We start from the raw sequence: 19,849 nt of genomic DNA, 5'->3' as shown, positions 1-19,849 counted from the left end.
AGCCTGGACAAGTCACTTGACTTCTGTTTTACCTCAGTTTTCTCATCTGTAAAACAGGGATAAGAATAGCACTGACCTCCCATGGTTTTTGTGAGAATCAAATGAAATAATATTTGTAAAGTGCTTAGCCCCGTGCCTGGCATATAGTAGGTAAGGTAGAAATATTAGCTACTTTATTATTATTATTATTATTATTATTATTATTATTATTATTAATGGAAATAGCACAGAAGAGGTCTCTGGATGTAAGATGATAGAATTTATGTAGCCTCCCTCTTCTTATCTTCAGACACTTACTCTGCACTCTGATCCAAACTGGATGACTCCTTTTCCGGACCCCAGATGTCACTGTTTCTGCCTCACAGAAATAAGACCCAGAGTCTTCCCTCTGGACTCTGGGGAGCTGGAGTTTTGGGGCTCTTTCCTGGCCTGATGAGATGACTCTGTCATTTCTGAAGAAGGAGAAATGCAGCTGGATATTTGCTTTCTTTGGAGGGAGCTGGGTCTCACAGCTTAGAGTCACAGCAGTCTCTTCTAAGGGCTCTAAAGTCGTGCTTCTCAGTATGGGCAGTGGAAACAATTCTAGAGGGAAAAGTCAAAGATAATTTCCAGGGGAATGAGTTTCAGAGATCCCGAAGAGACAAGCCTTGGATTTTCTGCCCAGCAAATGTCAAACTCAATGTTAGACCAAAAGACAGAAACCTTCCTTTGTCACATTTTTGCTTCTTGGTTTCTTCTATCCAGGAAACACATCATTGGAAGTATACTGTGTCAACCCTGTGTTGCCCTAAAATTCCAATCCCCAGTCAGCCCATCAGCTCTAAAGACTCTCCATCTCACCCACCTCTGCCAGTCCCTCTCTCTGATCCCCTCATAGACTCTCCACTAACCTATCCCCTATAAGGCTGAAAGTCATTACCTTGAACTTGGATTGTTACTGGCTTTGCTTTTATTCCCCATGCTATAAATTTCAATAAGAACTTCTTTGCACTACAGTGATACTGGCCACTATTACTTAATTTTGCTTTTGGAATAGAGTAATTTGAGTATTTTTCAAATCTAACAAGAGCTGTTCCATCCTTATAATATGTCACTTCAGTAAGTTTTGTTTCCTCTTTTGCCAGGCAGTGTAGAACCAGGGAATCTCCTTCAAACACAGGATATGGGGCCCATAGAATCAGGTCATCTATATGAGATAGAAAGAGATATTAATCATTTAGCCTACTCTGACACCTCACCCATAGGTCTTATGATTTTTCATCTACTGGAAAGAATGGCTTGGGATGAATCTATATTGTCCCAGTTTTCAAAATCTTTTAAGTTTCCCATAAGACTCTGAGCTTCTCCCCTCTCCATTCTTTCCGAAACACATCTCTAGAACTGTCTGTAGAGTGATTAAAATCTGAGGATTACCTGGTTCTATAAATATAGGAACCAAGTGCAGAGATCTAGAGATGACTAGTACCTCAGAGGCTATCTAGGTCAAGTCAACCTTCTCAGATTTTAGATGAGGAAAATGTGACTCAAGGATATTGTGTCTTTCCCTAGGTCACACTAAAAGTGTCAGAGATGGGATTTGAACCCAGGTCCTCTGTGTCTAGAGGTCTTTCTACTGAATCATACTGAAAGAAAAAAAAGAAAAAGCTATTTTATTCAAATCCTAGAATCCTGGAGGATCAAACTCAGTTCAGTTCTTCCTACTTTTCTGCTCAGGCCCACTTCCATTTCCATTCTTGAGTGAACACCAAAAATATAATTTAACAAAACTCCAAGAGAACTGAGGGAACAGTATAGTATATGAGTGGAGTAATTCTCATACTTTTAATTGATAAATGAATTCCATCCCAGACCACTACGCTATTTGGGGGAATTTTTAAAAAATGCACAGAGGTTCTGATTTTCTCTATGCATGTTTGTTCATCATAGAGGATGAAATTCAGTAAAACTAATCAGCATCTTGAAAAAATCTGATATTAGATGCAATATTTCACACCTCTGAACTCCAATTTCTGCAAAGAAGTAGAGGAAAGCAGCTTTTCACATCTCTTTTTTGGAGGCCCAAATTTGTTCCCACACCTCTAAAGGAGGATAAGAATTCAGGGTTGCTGAGGATTGAATTCTGAGTCCTGCACTGGTACTGCCCAGATTTTTCAACCTTAACATAGCTCAAGGTTTCTTCAAGTGGTTTCTTGTTGAAGTACCACTGTATTTCCTCTGCGGTGTAGAATTGAAATACCTTGCATCTCAGAATACTTGTTCCCCTTTGAAGAGGGTGGGCCATGGAGGCAGAAGGAAATCTCTGGCTTTTGGGCAGCTGATATGAAGAAGAGAAAAGGAGCGAAGTTGGAAGAGTTCATAATTACAGCTGTGATAGCATATAATAGATAGAAGGATGATTGTCCCTTTATCTCATGTATTTTGGATTTATGGAGGGAGTCTCTAAGTTATTGCCCCCATCTCAACACTCTATTCCTTTTCCTCTCCCTTCCCCACCTCTTCCTGACATTCCTGCCTTTCAGAGGTTACCCCCCACCCCCACCAGCCCAGACACATCAGTACACAAAGTGGGAGAATAATCCATTAATGTATTTAAAAGAATGAAAGAGCTTTAAGAAAGTATCATCTATAGGGCCAACTAAGGACCAAATATTCAGAAAAGAAAGAGGCCTGAATTGGCTTTCTTTTGGAGTTGGATTGTCAGGGACGATGTCAGGAACTATAGTTTCTCTCACCTCTCTCCCATCTGCTTCACAATGATAGATTCTTCCTTTCCTATTAGTAGATTTTAAGGAGCAAGTAACTTTAGAAGTCATCTAATCCCTCACTTTACAGAAGAGGGAATTAAGACATGGAGAGTTTAAGTGATTTGTCAAAGGTCACATAGATACTAAATACCAGATCTGAATCTAGGTTCTCTGACTCCACAGTAGTATAAGGCCACACTGTTAAGAAGGTTGCTTGAACACCATCATTTCCAGAAAAAGAGATACCATAGACTATTAATACAAGAAATGAGGTTATCAGTTCAAGTTCCCCATTTTATAGATGATGAAACTAAAGCTCCCAGAAGTTGTGATTTGCTCACATCCATAGTTGTTGATGGCAGAGTTGGGATTTGAGTCCAGGTTTTCTGACTCCAAACTATGCTCTTTAATTATTTTATCTGAGGTGATTGGTACACTTGTGTGTGTGTATATATTTGTGAGTGTATACAACTAGGTAGAACAATGGTTAAAGCACTAGACCTGGAGTTAGGAAGAGACCTCTTCCTGAGTTCAATTCTAGTCTCAGACACTTCCTAGCCATGGGATCCTGGGAAAGTCAGTTAACTCTGTTTGCCTTAATTCCTTTATTTGTAAAATTAACTGGAATAGGCAATGTATCTTTGCTAAGAAAACTCCAAGATGGGGTAATGAAGAGTAGGACATGTCTAAAATGATTAAAAACATGCACATATATACATGTATGTGTGTATGTGTGTATATATGTATATATATATATCAATTATTTAATTGTGTCAGTCAGTGTGCCAAGTGTGCCAAGTGCATATCTATTTATCTATGTATCTTTGGCATGTTGTTAATAGCAGAATCAGGTTTAGGACTCAGATCTAATATCTCTCATGTCTGATGTATTTTTCTTTTCTTAAACACTTACCTTCTGTCTTAGAATCAAGAGCCAATCAATCAATCAAACAAATAAACAATCAATACTGTGTATTGATTCTAAGACAGAAGAATGGTAAAAGCTAGGCAAAGAGAATTAAGTGACTTACCCAGGGTCACATGGCTAGAAAGTGTCTGAGGCCAGATTTGAATCCAGGACCTTCTGTCTCTAGGCCTGGCTCTCAATACACTGAGCCATCTAGTTGTCCTCCACCCACATCCCCTGTACCACCCCCTCCTTGCCTAATGTATTTTTCAATACACCTCTCTTTTTGGAAAGCAGAGTTAAGACTAGATAATTGCAACATCCTGGGAAATGTTGATCTGAGGGAAAAGATTATTGTCATGGTTTCTGGCTCTTTGTTCCTGGACTTGCTGCTGAACAATTATTAGGAGACCATGAAAAATAAAATGTAACTCACCAGATTGTCCCCAGACTGGAGCTGCAAGAGATTTAAGGGACAAAGATTATCCTCAGTAGGAGTTCTTAGAACTTTTCATTTAATAAGCCTCATGTCATGGCAAACAAGGAGCAAAAGAAGGAGAGGATTAAGGAAAAGAGCAAGTGGAAGAAGAAAATAAAAGAAGGAAGACTGAAATGACAGAAAGCACAAGAAGGGAAAAGGGGACGATGCTCTTTCTTCCTTGCACACTAGACCCTTGTTTGCAATATTTCCTTCTCATTACCATTGTCATCCTAATTATCATCATTATCTAGCATTTTCTAACACTTTATGGTTTGCAAGAAAGTGGCTAGGTAGTATAGTGGATAGAAAGCCAGACCTAGAGACAAGGAGACTCATCATCCTGACTTCAAATCCAGCCTCAGACACTTTTCTATCTATGTGACCCTGGGCAAGTCACTTTAACTCTGTTTACCTCGATTTCCTCATCTGTCAAAAGAGATGAAGGAAATGACAAACCTCTCCAGTATCTTTGCCAAGAAAAAGTCAAATGAAGTCATAAATAGTAGAACACAACTGAAATGACTGAAAAATGAATGGTTTGCAAAACACTTTACATGTTAGCTTATTTGGTCCTCACAACCACCTAAGAGGTAGGAGCTATTATTATCCATCTTTTACAGAGGCTGAAAGATGTTAAGCAACTTACCCACGCTCATAGACCTAGCATGTGCCTGAGGTAGATTTCGAACTAGGGTATTCCTGACTCCCAGTCCAGTACTCTGTCTAACTGTGTCACCTAGCTGCCTCTAGATGACATTTCTAGAATGGCTTTCATTCTCTTGCCCATCTAAGCCATTCCTACTCATTCTGCAATGTAATGTTCAAATCCTTCCTCACCCCTAAAGACTTCTCCCACTATTGCAAATCAAATGGAATATAGCCTTCCTCCCTTCTTATTGTATTGATTACCTGTACCAGGAGTTTACTACAGCCTCTGCAGTCTTGGGCTAATGCATAACTGCCTTGTAGTGCTGTGTTTGGGATTGCTTCATTCAGCTTCTTACTCCCTATAGCATGGAGGGAGCACAGCCTTTTAGCCTTGGCAGTTGCACTACTATATTTATGAACAACATTTGATGAATATTGTCCTTATGGAACAGTTATATCGATGGAGTAATTTCATATTTCTTATGCTATGAGATGTCAGCTTGAGTATAAATTCCTTGATTTCAAGGACTAAGTCCTATAACAATAGCTAAATATAGATATTTAAGGCTTACAAAGCATTTCCCTAAGAATCACTCTGTGAAGTACATAGGCTCAGTTAAAAAAACAACAACAAAAGACATAAGATTAGAAAGAATATGTAGGTGTTTGTTATACAAAATGAGAATACTGAATTTGAAGACTATAAATGACCAATCAAAAGATTGTAAGCCCTTTGGTAAAATTATGAAAAAAAAAACCTTTAATATTCTAATTTAGGAATCCATATTGGAACAGTTCCCAGAAATACTAGAAACAAATGACAAAGTACTCATTGAAAAAAATTTCCAGAATGCCAACAGAAAGAAATCCCAATTTTTAAGTCGCCAAGCAATTTTGTAGTTGATTTTTAGAAATATAACACTAAATAATTAATTTGACAGGTTTCCAGGAAAAAAACCACCTTTTATATTTCAAAGCCAGTTACCCAGAATGGCACACACAGTTGATCCTTAGTTATTAAGAACAAAGGATGTTTTGCAATACGATATTACAAAAAGTAGAAGATTGGTTTGTATCCCCAAAATAACACATCCTGGAAATCTGAGCTTCATCATAAAAATAGATATAATTGGACATTTGACAAAGATTAAGAATTTGAGTACTTTTTAAAAAAGACCTTACCTTTTGTCTTAGAATCAATAGAGATAAGTAAGAGAAAAGAATCTGTTTCAAGGCAGAAGAAAGGTCAGAATTAGGCAACTGGGGTTAAGGGATTTGCCCAGTATCACTCAGCTAGGAAGTGTCTGAGACCAGAGTTGAATCCAAGACCTCCTGCCATATCCACTAAGCAATCTACTTCCCCCCTAGTCATTCTTTAAAAACAAACAAACAAACAAACAAGCAAACAACAGAGATGAGAAAAGTATTTTGCATGCAAACCAACCAAGCAGAAACAAAAAGACTTAAACACATTCCAGTAGTAATTAAAGATACCCCAAAAAGAAATTCCTCACTTCATGTGATTGGGCCTAATTAGGGTGATGGGTAGAGGAGAGAGGAATTTTTTTGGTTGTATTTTCTTTAAAAAAACAAACAAAGCAACCTTTCCTGAGAGATTTTGAGAAAACAAAGACAAGAATAGATCAAAGAAAATCTTAGAAGGAAAAGGAAAATAGAGAATAATCAGAAAGAGAGTAGAAGAAAGTGAATCAATATTTCAGGAACAAAAACATCTCACTCCATATTAGTGGTAGTTGAATAAGGGAGAGAACTTTTTCTTGAATAGTAGAGGAGGAAGGTGGGACACAAGCATCCAGAAAAATTCCTTATCAGGACTAGTGGAGAGTGTTATATTTGTATTAAACAGTATTTTGAGAAGCTGAAGGGATGGCCAGATATCAGTAACTTGCTAGACTTACTCCTTCCCCACTGACAGGCTTGCATGAAGAGGGAGGGGCATAAACTGGCTCAGTGCTCCTTCTCCCTCCCTCCCAACAAGCAGTTAGAAATCAGTTGGAAATGGAGGTTTGATCTGAAATATTCTGGCAAGGCTAGGCAAGGCAATTCTCTAATGATGTTGACTTTTCTCAACTTATTTTCCCTACAGGTTTGACTAAGGGATAGTAGGAGAAGCTTGATGTCTTGTAGTTAGTTATCAGGGACAGACGAATCTGATCTGTATGGGCCAGATAGCTGAAGGAAACTTAGCTGAAGATGGATGTGAGTATTCCCCAAATAATAGACAGGCACTGCTCCCAAAAGATGAAGGTTTACTGATAAATGAGGAAGGGAAGGAAGGGAAGTTTTGTCAAGGATTAGGATAAGATCTGGGAAGCCCTGAATTGTTAGGTAGAAACAGCCCCTTCCCCCAGGAGGGAGAGGCAGTCTTTATAACTAACTTGTCCCCAAAGCCTATAATTAATCACTTCTAATATCTAAATAATTAAATGGCAACAATAGTACTATTTCTGGAAAGGTCTTGTGCAGCTAAACAGGCTAGCAGCAGAGAAGAACCAAAATGGCTTGTGGAGATTTTAAGCCACAAGGGCTCCAAAACAATCAAGAACTGAGATCAGCAAGCAGAGTGATCTGCTCACTTCCAACCCCAAGAACCAACTGCCCCTAACTGCCCCAAACTGCCCCCTAACCCAAAGTTCTCTGGGGGGTGGGGCTGGAATTCTGGGTTGAGGCTTGACCCTGTATCTTGCAGGAATTCCACCCTGCCATTTTCCATGTTACAAGAGGTAAATCTGAAGTTTTAGATTTCTTTTCCTGAGGTGGTAGGAAATTATGGATAGGATTTTGTGGAGGGGAGAGGAGTATTACAAAGGGAGCACTTGGTGTTTGGTCCCATCTATAGAGAAGAATAGCATCCAGAAATGATTCTACAGAATTGGGAACATGGTGAGATAGAAGATCTTGCTGTGAACATTGTTGAGGACACAAGATATTTAAATACCCAAGAGGACAGCTTTTAAAAACCAGGATCAATATAATGGAAATTGCAATATGCCTAAATAAATTGACAGCTTTAATGTTTATACTCTTCAAATTACCAAGAATATATTTTGTTGAACTAAACAAAGTAGTAACAAAGACATTTTCAGACTTCAAGCTGTAAGATAATCATCACTAAAACTATTTGTTGTAGATTAGAAAAACTGGAAAATAATACCAATGGGATAGATTTGATAAAAAATTAGTAGCAATTGAAAATAGTAGCCTGTGTTTTATCTACCCAAGTATAAAAATCATTGGTGGAAGGACTTCTTATTTGAACTGACAAGAAAACTGAAGCACAGTTTGACAGAAATTAGATTTAGACTAGAGCAGCTAGGTGGCAGAGTAATAGAGTGCTGGCCCTGTAGTCAGGAGGACCTGAATTTAAATCAAACATTTACTAGTGTATCACTGAGTGACTCTGGGTAAGTCACTTAATTCTGTTTGCCTCAGTTTTCTCATCTGTAAAACGAGCTGGAGAAGGAAATGGCACTCACTTCAGTAAATACCGAATGGGGTTATAAAGAGTCAGACATGATTAAAAAAAGATTATCTAATTTCAGAAATCACAATAAGCTCCAAATGAATTTATAGCTTGAATATAAAATTGAATACATTACAGTGGCTAGTAGGGTTAAAGGGAGATTTCTCAACCAGATGAAAAAGAGTTTTAATTACATAAAATTTAAAAGTTTTTACACAAACAAAATAAAGATAGAAGAGGAAGAAGAACCGTCAAGTGGGAAAATATATGCATCAAACATCACTCATAACAATCTGATCTCAAAGATACATAAGACGGATATTAGATCAAGTCACACCCCAATACAGATTTAAGTGAGTCTCAAAAGAAGAATTGCAAATAGTAAATGATAGAAATAATTACAAAGCAAAACATGCTTTAAGTCTCTAATAGTAAGGAGGCAAAGAAATGAAAACAACTCTGAGGTTTCATTTTACCTATCAGAGAGCAAAGGTGACAAAAATGATGATAGTTAATTTTGGAGGAGCCGGAGGGAGAAAGGGGCATATACCTGTGGACCTGTGTCTTGGTCTAACTATTCTGGACATTGTTTTGGAAATTATACAAAAAAAGTTACTACATTGTTTATATACTTTTATCCAGCAACCTCACTATGAATATACCTCCTAAAGATTGGAAAAGCAGAAATCAAGACCCAAAATATTCATGGTCAAGAACTGGAAACAAAGTAAGGGCCCATTAATTAGGGAAGAGTTGAATAAACTATGACATGAGGGTATAGTGGAAAGAGCACATGCTCTGGAGTCAGAAATCTTGGGTTCATACCTGACTTTTGATAAATCTGTATGACTCTGGGTAAGTCACTTCAGCAACTTTATTTCCCTCAGTTTCCTCTAAGGAAAAAAGGGATAATAGCATCTATCTCTTAGGGTTGTAGTGAGATTCAGTTGAGATAATAATGTAAAATATTTAGCATAATGCCTGGCATATAATAGGTATAATATAAATGTAAGTGATTTCTATTATTATTATATCAGAGAAACATAGGAAAATTTGCATGAATTTATGCAGAGTGAAAGAAGCTGAACCAAAAAACAACATACAGAATATGATTGAAAATATCACTTGGTGAAAGATGGGTGGCTCAGTGAGTTTAGAGTTATGTCTAGAGACCAGAGGTCCTGGGTTCAAATCAAACCTCAGACACTTTCTAGCTATGTGATCCTGGGCAAGTCACTTAATCCCCCTTGCCCAGCCCTTACCTCTCTTCTGCCTTGGAATCATTACAGAATATCAATTTTAAGATGGAAGGTAAGGATTAAAAAAAGAAGAAGAAGAAATATCACCAGTAGGATCCGTGAGTTACCAAAAAAAAACAAGAAAAAAAAAACAAACAAAAACAAACAAAAAAAAACAAAACCAAAAACCCAGTAATCGTCTGGGAGGATGGATCATAAAACATACTCTCTTCATGGGGACAAGGTCAGAGTGTTGAATATATTGCATGTTTGATCTTTTGTCATTTATTGCTTAATTGTATTTAAAAAACTAAAGGAGAGTTCAATCTGGAGGAAGAGATGATGGGGAATAGGAGGTTTTCCTAAAAAAAATCACTGTAATGTAAAGCCCAATAGTCATTAAACTTGTTTAAATAAAAAATAAAAAGAAAGAAAAATTGGCCATTATTGTTTTTCTCCCATATACCCAGTATAGGAGTTTCTCCTTTAAGATTGCCTCAGAGGTCTTAGGTTGCAGAAAACTTTGTTCTACTTACCAGTTTCCAGCAGTGATGCCCACAGGAGTATGAAGAGAAGGTCCAAGGGAGATTGGAAGAAAAATGCTCTTTCAGTAACAAACAGGCTCATCTTTGATCTTTGAAACACATCTATATACATCAGGACGAGGGTTTGGAAGTAGCTTCTCAGAAGAGAAGTGGTTATATCACTTAAAAAAGGGAAGTCAACAAAGTCTCCTTCATTGCTAATTAGCATTTCCTATTTCCTCCCTTCCAATCAATTGTCTTCTCTACTCTTTTTTTTTTCTTAAAAAAAAAAAAAAAAACAAACAAAACCCTTACCTCTTGTCTTAGAATCAATACTGTGTATTGATTCCAAGGTAGAAGAGGGATAAGGGCTAGGCAATGAGGGTTAAGTGACTTGCCCAGGTCATACAAGTAGGAAGTGTCTAAGACCAGATTTGAACCTAGGTCTCCCATATCCAGGCTTGGTCCTCAATCCATTAACCCCTAGTTGCTCTCTGCTCTTCTTTTTTTTCCCTAAAAGAAAACAATTTTATTTCTATAATCTCTTCATCTCCTTGCTTGCCATATTCTCCCAGCTCTGGACTGTCTTTCAAAAGTATTGTTCCAACTCACTTTCTCATATACCAGAATTGGGACGAGACTGGGGTTCAGCTAGATCTCATTAAATTTGTTTTGTGTTATTAAAAGGATCTTTGCAAATGCTTGATGCCTTCAGTAGATCATTCTCCTTCCTCTTAAGACAATACAAACCAGTCCAGATATAGGAAAATAAGTTGTGCTTCTCAAGCCTTCTTATCTAAACAGGAAACATACAACAGGATAAGGACAGCTTAGACCTTAAGATTGTGGATAGAGGTCTGGGACTACAAAAAGCAGAAAATTTTCTTTGGTTGAATAAACAGCTCTAGTTTGAAATCTTTGCTTTAAGGTCCCAGAATCCAATACTCTTCATCTTCATAAGGTCAAAGACTATTAGACCTTGACGGAACAATGGAGAACACGCAAGTTCAGCCCGGAGTGGTGTAGTGGAAAGATCATTACCTCCCAAGAGACCTAGGCGGGAGATTCCTTTTTACCATGCCTAACAGTACAACCTTAGGTGAATTCATTCAATTCTCTGCACCTCAGTTTTCTTGAATATAAAATTGATAATATTTGCACTTGGAACCAGAACTTTCTGGTCCTAAGCCTGGACCCTGTACATGTGATTGATCTTTTAGTGTTTTAGGCAACTCTGAAAAAATAAGATGGCCAATCTGCATTGATAGGAGATGTTTCTTCACTAGAAATTTCTTCTACCATTTAAATTGCAGGTCTAGTTCCTATTTTTCATCTACATGAAATAAGTAACTAGAATATACCAAGGTGGTAATGGGATGTTAGTAGGTCAAAGGATGATTATTCAGGACCAGTAATCCGAAGAATCACAGGGTTTGGGAAAGCCAAAAGAATAAAGCTTATAGGATACAAAATGCAGTCCAAACAGGGGTTTATTTAAGGTAAGGGAGGGAAGAGAAGGGCATTTGGGTAATCTAACAACCAAATCTAGTTGTTCCATTTAGAGAGATGGTATCTGCACTGTCATTTACCTCTCTATCTAAAGTCCCAGTCTCTACTATAAATACACTCCACTAACCCAAATCTCCCCTTAGATGGTGATAGAGGTGATAAGGTTGGAAGTTAAGCAGGAACCCTTAAAATTCCATTAAAATGTGATCTTAATTATATAGAAAAATATATGAGAATTTTTATAAAAATGTGAGCTATGATTTTAATAATGAGGAAACTGAGAGTTTGGGAATTGCTGATGTTAACTTATTGAACCTGGTAGAACCAAGACCAGTGGTGAGCCCAACCAGTCGTAAAATCCCTTTGCTTCTCCAGAGGGTTATGAGCTAGATTGAAATCAGCTTATACCAGCTCACAAAAGTCAATTGTTAAAATTTCAATGTGAGCATCTAAAAGTTGGAAATTGACAAATGCTAAAAATCTAATGCAGCATTGGGTTGTTAAATATTTACCACCACATCCCTGGTCATGCCCTATTGTTTGAAAAACTCTGTTCTAAGACATCTACAACTTTGTGGAGAACCATTTGGGAGCAGGGCAGGGCAAGGTGAAGAAAAAATAAGATGAACTTCTTCCAAAGGTATGGCTAAGGAGGAAAGGGTTCAAGGAATAGAAATAACAAGATGGAATTCAGAGCAGGTATTCTGAATTTAATTCAACAAACATTATTAATCCTCTGCTCTATGCAAGACCCTCATGTTCTGTGCCTATATCTGACACAGATACACTTGAGAATAAGAAAAACCTCACATAGTGATGTCAAGAGAGCAGCTGCTACTGGTCTTGCGATGCAAAGTACCATTGGTTCATTTTATGCAAAAGACCTAAGAAGTCAGGCAAGTGAAAATACCAATATTTCCCCAGAGAAACACATAACATATGGAAATGGAAATACTGACTCAAAGGAAAGAAACCCCAGACTTCACCCTTAACCATATTCTCATCCAACTACATCCCCCAGCCTCACTACAAGGTTATTACAACAGTAGATGGAATGCTCTGGATATAATTTACTAAATATTTGAGAAAATATTGATTAAATTATCACATTATTCTTATGGTGAAGAGGGAGAACTATGGAATGGATGAGACTAAAATTAGATGGTTTCTATTGAAGATCCCCAGGAATCTATGATTGATCTTTTGCTGTTTGACATTTCTGTCAATGACTTGGATAGATGATGTGCTCATCAAATTTGAAGATAATATACAATTGGGAGGGACAGTTAATCCACTGAATAACAGAGTCAGGATCCCAAAAGATTGTGATGGGTTAAAAATGTAGAGTCGAAGTTAATATTAAATTTAGTAAGAATGCTGGGATAGAATTTCATTCCCTCACCTCAATTAAAAATAAGCATTATGCCCTTGTACTTTTATCAGGGAATAACATCTCCTTGGTTGTTACAAACTCAATCAATCAATCAATCAGCAGAAAGGATGTATAAATATGATTGTCAATCTACTCAGATGAAAACTCTTTTGATTGTATTGAAAAGGAAAAAAAAACTTGATTGGCTAATGAAATAAGTCAAACGTGTCTCTGTGAGCTTCTAATAGCATAGATATTTCAAAAATCTAGCCAAAGGGTTCAAGATTATGATTCAAGTCTAGCCCCTGAGAAGGAACCAATACTTGAGGGAAGAAAGAATCTCTCTCTCTCTCTCTCTTTCTTTCTCTCCTGCCTCTGTCTTAATGCCAAACACACATGAACCAGTAACAGAAAGCACATCCAGCTTAGATTAGTTGGAATCAAAACATCTAGTCAGAAGCATAAAGAGACACACTAGGACAAATACAAATAAATGAGTACATAGACAAACAAGTTCATAGGAAGATAGCTACATAAAGGAGGAATGAGGTTCAGGGAATGTGACTCCTCATGATGGAAAGAATGGTGGTGATAGACTCTAGATAGGTGCTTTGATCCATGGGGACCAGCAGAGAGGTGCTCCAGAGGAGGATTTCATGAGGACTACACAAAAGAAGAAAAGGATTCTCAGTGCTAGGATTTGCAAGATACTTCTTCGCCTGTGTATTTCTTACATATGTGTTAGATTACCTTTATATGTTAATTTTTATCTCATTCTCTCCAGAGAATTGAATAATGGCTTGCTGAAAAAGATTTCAGGGATTTAAGTTGAGCCAATAGATAATTTAGTGAACACTATGTTTCTGTCCTCAAGGAGTTCATATTCTAATGAGGGAGATAATATGTAAACATTATTTACAAGAAGACACATACAGGATAAATTGGAGATAATTTCAGAGGCAAGGAACTGGTATATTAAGAAAATCTGGGAGAGATCATTTGCAAAAGGAAGGATTTGAGTTGAGAAATGAAGAAAACCAGGAAATCCAAGAAGCAGAGAAAAGGAAGGTGAGAATTCCAGGAATTAGGGATAGCCAATGGAAAGGAATGGAATCAGGAGACAGAATACAACAGGATAAGAAAGAGAGGACGATAATTTGAAGGGATAAGAGGATCTTGTAAAAGTTTTGGAAGGATGAGGGAACTTTGGGAATATTCATAGGCAAAAAGGAAGGGGATAGTAAGTAAGAAGAGACTGAAAATAAGGAGTAAAAGGTTTCAAGCACTTGCAACATACAGGAAGAAATGAGAGGAAGGACACAAGTAGAAAGGTTAGCCTTGCAAAGGATATAGTCTACTACTTTTTGAGAGACTAAAGCAATGGAAGGAAGCAAGAGTTGGAGAAATGAGAGAGAGAGAGAGAGAGACAGAGAGAGAGAGAGACAGACTTATTTAACACCTGTCATTTTGAGGTGCTTTAAAAATATTGATTTGGAAGGACTCTCAGAGCAGTTTCAGCTTTTGCTGCTACTAAGCTGCCATCTTGACTCTGCCTCCCTCAGTGTATGATCAGGTTTATTTAAGTAACTATTTAATAAAAAGATTGAGTTGGGTAGAGAAAATCAGTCCCAGACTTGAAGAAGTACTGATTAGCATGATCATTAGCATGATTAATGGAGAAGCAAGGCTTCTCTACTTCCTTTTTTCTAATTCACTTTATTTGAGGAAGCAGCAACCCTCTTTTGCTCTATGGTGTTGGTGTGGACAATCCCTACTTTGAATTTTTCTGATCTCTTCTCTTATCCCAGTGGATCCACTCTTCATGCTGGTTCTTGGTGAGTAGGGTAGTTTAATACAAACTCTTGGGAATAAGGTATGGTTGAAACCTTGCAGGTTTCCCAGAAGTGAGGTCCCTGGATGGGCTGTTTGAAATATATCATATTGGAAAATTTTCTTTTTAAACAATCATAGCGAGTAGGAGAGATATAGTAGAAGAACTTGAGGAGGACAAATATTATGATCTCAGAAAGAAGGGAAGAGAATGGAATATGCAAACCATAGACCAGACAATAGAGCTTGACTTTTCTTCCTGGAAAAATTCTAGACCTTATGATCAAAAGGATCAATGAACCTAGGAGATAGGGATCACAAAAAGCCAGCATGATTTTAAGACTTGGTCTTGTCAATCTAAGCTTATTTCCTTTTTTGATGGGGCAATCAGTCTGGCAGATAAAGGGAGTCTTGAAAATATCTATCTAGATTTTAGCAAAGCATTGGACAAAATCATAGTATTAATTGACATTAATATAACACTATGAGGTTTACAAAGTTTTTTACAAATATTATCTCATTTTATTCACACAGCAATCCTGGGAGGTAAGTATTATTATTATCCCCATTTTACAAATGAGGAAACTGAAGTACAATGAGGTAAGTGACTTGCCGAGGGCCACACAACTAGATTTGAACTCAGGTTTTCTTGATTCCTGGTCCAGCACTCTATCCACTGTAACATTATGCTAATCTTGAAAAAAAGAAAGGAAGATGTGGGCTAGACTGTAATAGATTTACATGGATTCAGAACTGGTTGAATAGAACATCTTAACAAATAATTATTAATAGTTCAATAGACTCTTTGGAATGATATCTTTTGTGGGGCACATCAGTGATCAGTCCCTGACCCTGAATTGTTTAACATTTCTATCAGTGAATTAGATAAAGATACATACAGGGCATGTTTATCTATCACATTTGTAGAGAGTACAAATCATCATGGGATAACTAATACACTGTATGACAAGGTGGGATTCAAAAAGATCTCAGCAATTTAGAATATCATGCCTAACTGAATAAGATGAAGGAGGGGAGGAGCAGGGAGGAGATAAAATTGGATCTGTGAACTAAATGGTATGGGGAACTCCCAGTGTGGAAAATCTTCAACATCTGCACAGGCTTGGCAATTTATAGTTTTAGAGAGTTGCCTGAGGGAGTGAAAGTTTGGGGAATTTGCCCAACATCACAAAGAGTCAGTATGTGTCAGGACACGAATGTTAGCATCCCATTGAACACAAAGCCTCATGAGTGTCAGAGGTGGCAGACACCAGCCCCATGGGTCAAATCCACACCTATTTATACACTCCTCCAACTTACATATGGTTTTAACCCTTGGGCAGTTTGCTAGTCCCTGTTCTTGGTCACTTCACACAACATCTCCTTTAGGAAATAGGGATGTTAGAGATAGCCCTAATTAGGGACAACAGGGATAAATTTAAAATTTTAAACGGGCTCAAAAATCAGCTTCACAAGGTGGGGTAATGCATGACTACATGTCACTTCGAGTCAAGAACAGATGTGAATGTTTGGGGGAACTGCAGGCTCATGATGAGTAACTTGTTATTTACATGCTGACTCTCCCATTAGAATGGGAGCTCCCTGTGGGCAGAGGCTGATTTAACTTAAAAAAAAAAAATCTCCATCCCTTCCAGTGGTGCCTGGAACATGGTAAGTTCTTAATGAATGCTTATATAGTGTGATTTGGTAGTCAAGTAAGTTAATATGAGTTCCTCACCGTACTTCTCTTAGAGGTATGGTGTCTAGACCTATCGAAGCAATAATTCTTGTGTATTCAACTTGGGTCAAATTATCCTGGGACTTTTCAGAATGGTTTTGAGTGATACATTTTAGGAAGAACATCGATACGCTTCACATTGCCTGTAGGATGACAATTAAAATGGTGAAAGATTTCAAGAACATGCCATGAGTAGCAGTTGAAGGAACAATTGGTGTTTAACTTACATGAGAGATGAGGCATCAAGTGGGTAAAGTAGATAGAGCATAGGACCTTGAGTTAGGAAGACCAGAGTCCAAATCTTGCTTCAGACTCTCTAGCTGTGTAAAATGGGACAAGCCACTTAATTTTTCTGTGACTCAGCTTCATCATCTGTTAAGTGGGGGCAATAATCTACCCTATTCATTAAAAGGTTCTAGTGAATAGGTAATGTACTTTGTAAGATTTCAAGTACTATATAAATACTGGCTATTATTATTATTATTATTATTAATAATTATGTAGGGAAGCATGATAGGTGATCATTAGAACTATAACTCTAGTTAGTTAGATTTTAATCTAGTTAGATTATAGATTTTAATCTAGTTCAGTGATTCCCAAAGTGGGCACCACCGCCCCCTGGTGGGTGCTGCAGCAATCCAGGAGAGCGGTGATGGCCACAGGTGCATTTATCTTTCCTATTAATTGCTATTAACATTTTAAAAAATTAATTTCCAGGGGGCTAAGTAATGTTTTTTCTGGAAAGGGGGCGGTAGGCCAAAAAAGTTTGGGAACCACTGATCTAGTTAGATTATATAGATTTTAATCTAGTGAGATTATAAGAACTATAATGAAGCTGTCACCTGATGTTGTGTTCTGTGGGTCATCAAGTCAGGGCAAGAAGCATGGGGGGCCGGGTCACAGGAGGACTAATCCATCTAATGACTATGTAGACAGTCATTCAGAGCGGAGGTGAAGTTTATTGAGTTGGGGTCTACAATTTATAGGGTAAATGATGTAGGTAAAAGAATTAGGTAATCTTCATACAGCAACAATGATAAGTAATGATTCACAGGGTAAAAAATATAGGTTACTTCAGTGATTAAAGACAGGAGTTTTCTCTGTAGGATTGATCGATATGTCAGTGTATGATTGCTCAGCTGGACTTGGTAGTTCAGTGGGTGACTCCTTAGTAAGGTTCCTGATGAAGTTTTTGCTCTAGTGGTTTTTTTGCATAACATCTGATAACTCAGAGAGAAGAATAGGTTGGGTTCAAGCTAAGGGGAAATGCTTCGTGCTTACTGCTTCTAAGTTAATGGCTTCCCCAGAGGTCTTGCTTTCTGGGGTGTTCTGGGCTTTTTCCCACAGCCTTGCTGAATGGAAGTCCCTGACTTGCTATCTATCCAGGAGTTTTACAGCCCCTGATCTTGTACTGCTCCCACATCTGCTCCTTTTTAATTTATTTCAGACAAACATAACTGGAGTAAGTAAATGCTTAAAATCAGTTTTTGCTTTCTGAGGTGGATGCATTTGATGCCGACTCAAAATGAAAGAAAGAGAATAAGAATGAATATTCTAATTCCTACTAGGGTAAAAAGGATTTTTGGATGTGGGACAATTCTTTTAGAAAGCCTGTGAATTGTGCTGCTACTTCTTCTGGTGAGGTTAGTGTGAGTTGTGTTTGGGCCATAGTCAAAACTTCTTGATGGAGGGTGTTTAGGTCTAAACCAGTGATGGGCAAACTACGGACCTGTCCAGCCGGGGGACATTATTCCTAATCTGACAAATACAATGAGTAGGATACAATACAATGAAACTTCGAGAGAGTTGCCTTAGAAACAGACTAAAAGATGAGCATTTCCCTTCCTTTGACCCCCTCTTTAAAAAGTTTGCCCATCACTGGTCTAAACTAATGTTCTTGTGGTGCCAAATTCTTAGCAAATGTTGTACAATTTTATTCCATTTATGCTGGGAAGAATTATAGGGGAATGGGATGACACAAAATAATTTGTATCCTCCATGGCTCTGGAAGTAGGTTTTCATTTTTATACCTGCCATCTGCTCCCCGAGATAAACTTTGGCACCTTCTAGGGCAGTGATGGGCAAACTTTAAAGAGGGGGCCAAAGGAAAGGAAATGCTCATCTGTCAGTCTGTTTCTAAGGCAACTCTTTCGAAGTTTCATTGTAATGTATCCTACTCATTGTATTTGTCAGATTAGGAATAATGTCGTGTGGCCAGCTAGAACATTTCAGGGAGCCACATCTGGCCCACGGGCCGTAGTTTGCCCATCGCTGTTCTAGGGCATCAAGTTGGGCTTGTAATTTTGAATCTATGATTTCTTGTGTTCCTAAAGCATGAGAAATATTTTCTGCATTTTATTGACATAAGTGGCTCTGTGTATAGTGTTGGTAAGAGTACCGTGGATGTGACTGAGGTGGCAATAAGGGTTACTAAGGTGGTGGCTCCTGCAATAAGTCATCCTATAATCTGACTCTTTTTGAGATTATCCATAATCAATTGGAGGGTATAAACATTTGGATCTGAATATCAAGGACCTGAAGTTTTTACAGGAAGAATAACAAATGGTGGTTGTCTCAGGAGAACAATCTGATCAATTAGGGACATAAGGGACGGGAAAATACAATTGGTGATTTTACAATGAATACACGAATAATTATACACTTTTGTATTGTTTTCAAAATGATGAATAGTAATGGTTAATGGTCCAACAAGGTGTAGGAAGGGATTAGGAACACATGAGAGGGGTGTCCAAGTCATAGGGTTTTGGTCTTTTTTGCCATCTAGGTACTCCAATGTAATTTTTTGGGGTGAGATTTGTTGTTTAAGGTAAAAGCTTGAGGAGCTGGAACTAATGTTATTTTTGAGTTTTGAATTCAGGTATAGTCGTCTGATAGATTATTGAACTGTATCCACCATTCTAAAAGAAAGACATGACTGATTAATAACTCTGACTCTTACCTGAAGTCAAACAGTGTTTAATCCTTTCCCTGCTTTTTCCTTTCAAAGCAAAATGTTATAATCAAAGCAAAGTGAAATAATAATGGATGCCCCTGATCTTGTACTGCTCCCACAACCTGAAGGATGACTAGATTTCTTTTACTTGGTCTTATAGGGCAGAACTAGGAGCCATGGGTAGAAATTGCAAAGGGTCAAATTTAGGCTTTTTGCCAGGAAAAATATGCCACCAACAGTCAGAGCTGTCCAAAAGTGGAATATAAAAAGAGGTAAATGATGCACTTCTCTGGAGCTGTTTAGGGAATGGTTGGATGACTGATTTGCTGTGTAGGAGGGGCTCTAATAGGGTGGGGAGACTGGGGTTTTGCCCTAAGGCAGGAAATAAGGTGGTCCCAAAGGCATTCTCTTAGAGCACATT

At 37.9% G+C, this 19,849-nt stretch overlaps 1 protein-coding gene across 1 annotated transcript in view; it reads right to left on the bottom strand.

Moving 5' to 3' along the window:
- The window catches only part of FCRL3 (Fc receptor like 3), a 29,472-nt gene extending 19,137 nt beyond the window's left edge, over positions 1-10,335 (bottom strand). Inside the window, exons 1-4 of the mRNA XM_044672191.1 lie at positions 10,039-10,335; positions 4,088-4,108; positions 920-1,186; positions 298-582 (exon numbers count right to left, since the gene is read on the bottom strand). Coding sequence (XP_044528126.1) covers positions 298-582; positions 920-1,186; positions 4,088-4,108; positions 10,039-10,255 — 790 coding nt within the window. The 5' untranslated portion in view covers positions 10,256-10,335. The remainder of the gene's footprint in view (positions 1-297; positions 583-919; positions 1,187-4,087; positions 4,109-10,038) is intronic.
- Positions 10,336-19,849: the final 9,514 nt, after the last annotated feature.

This window comes from Gracilinanus agilis, chromosome 4, assembly GCF_016433145.1.
Source record: "Gracilinanus agilis isolate LMUSP501 chromosome 4, AgileGrace, whole genome shotgun sequence".
NCBI lineage: Eukaryota > Metazoa > Chordata > Mammalia > Didelphimorphia > Didelphidae > Gracilinanus > Gracilinanus agilis.
Note: the sequence above shows the minus strand (reverse complement) of the source record. Positions and strands in the feature narration are given on the sequence as shown.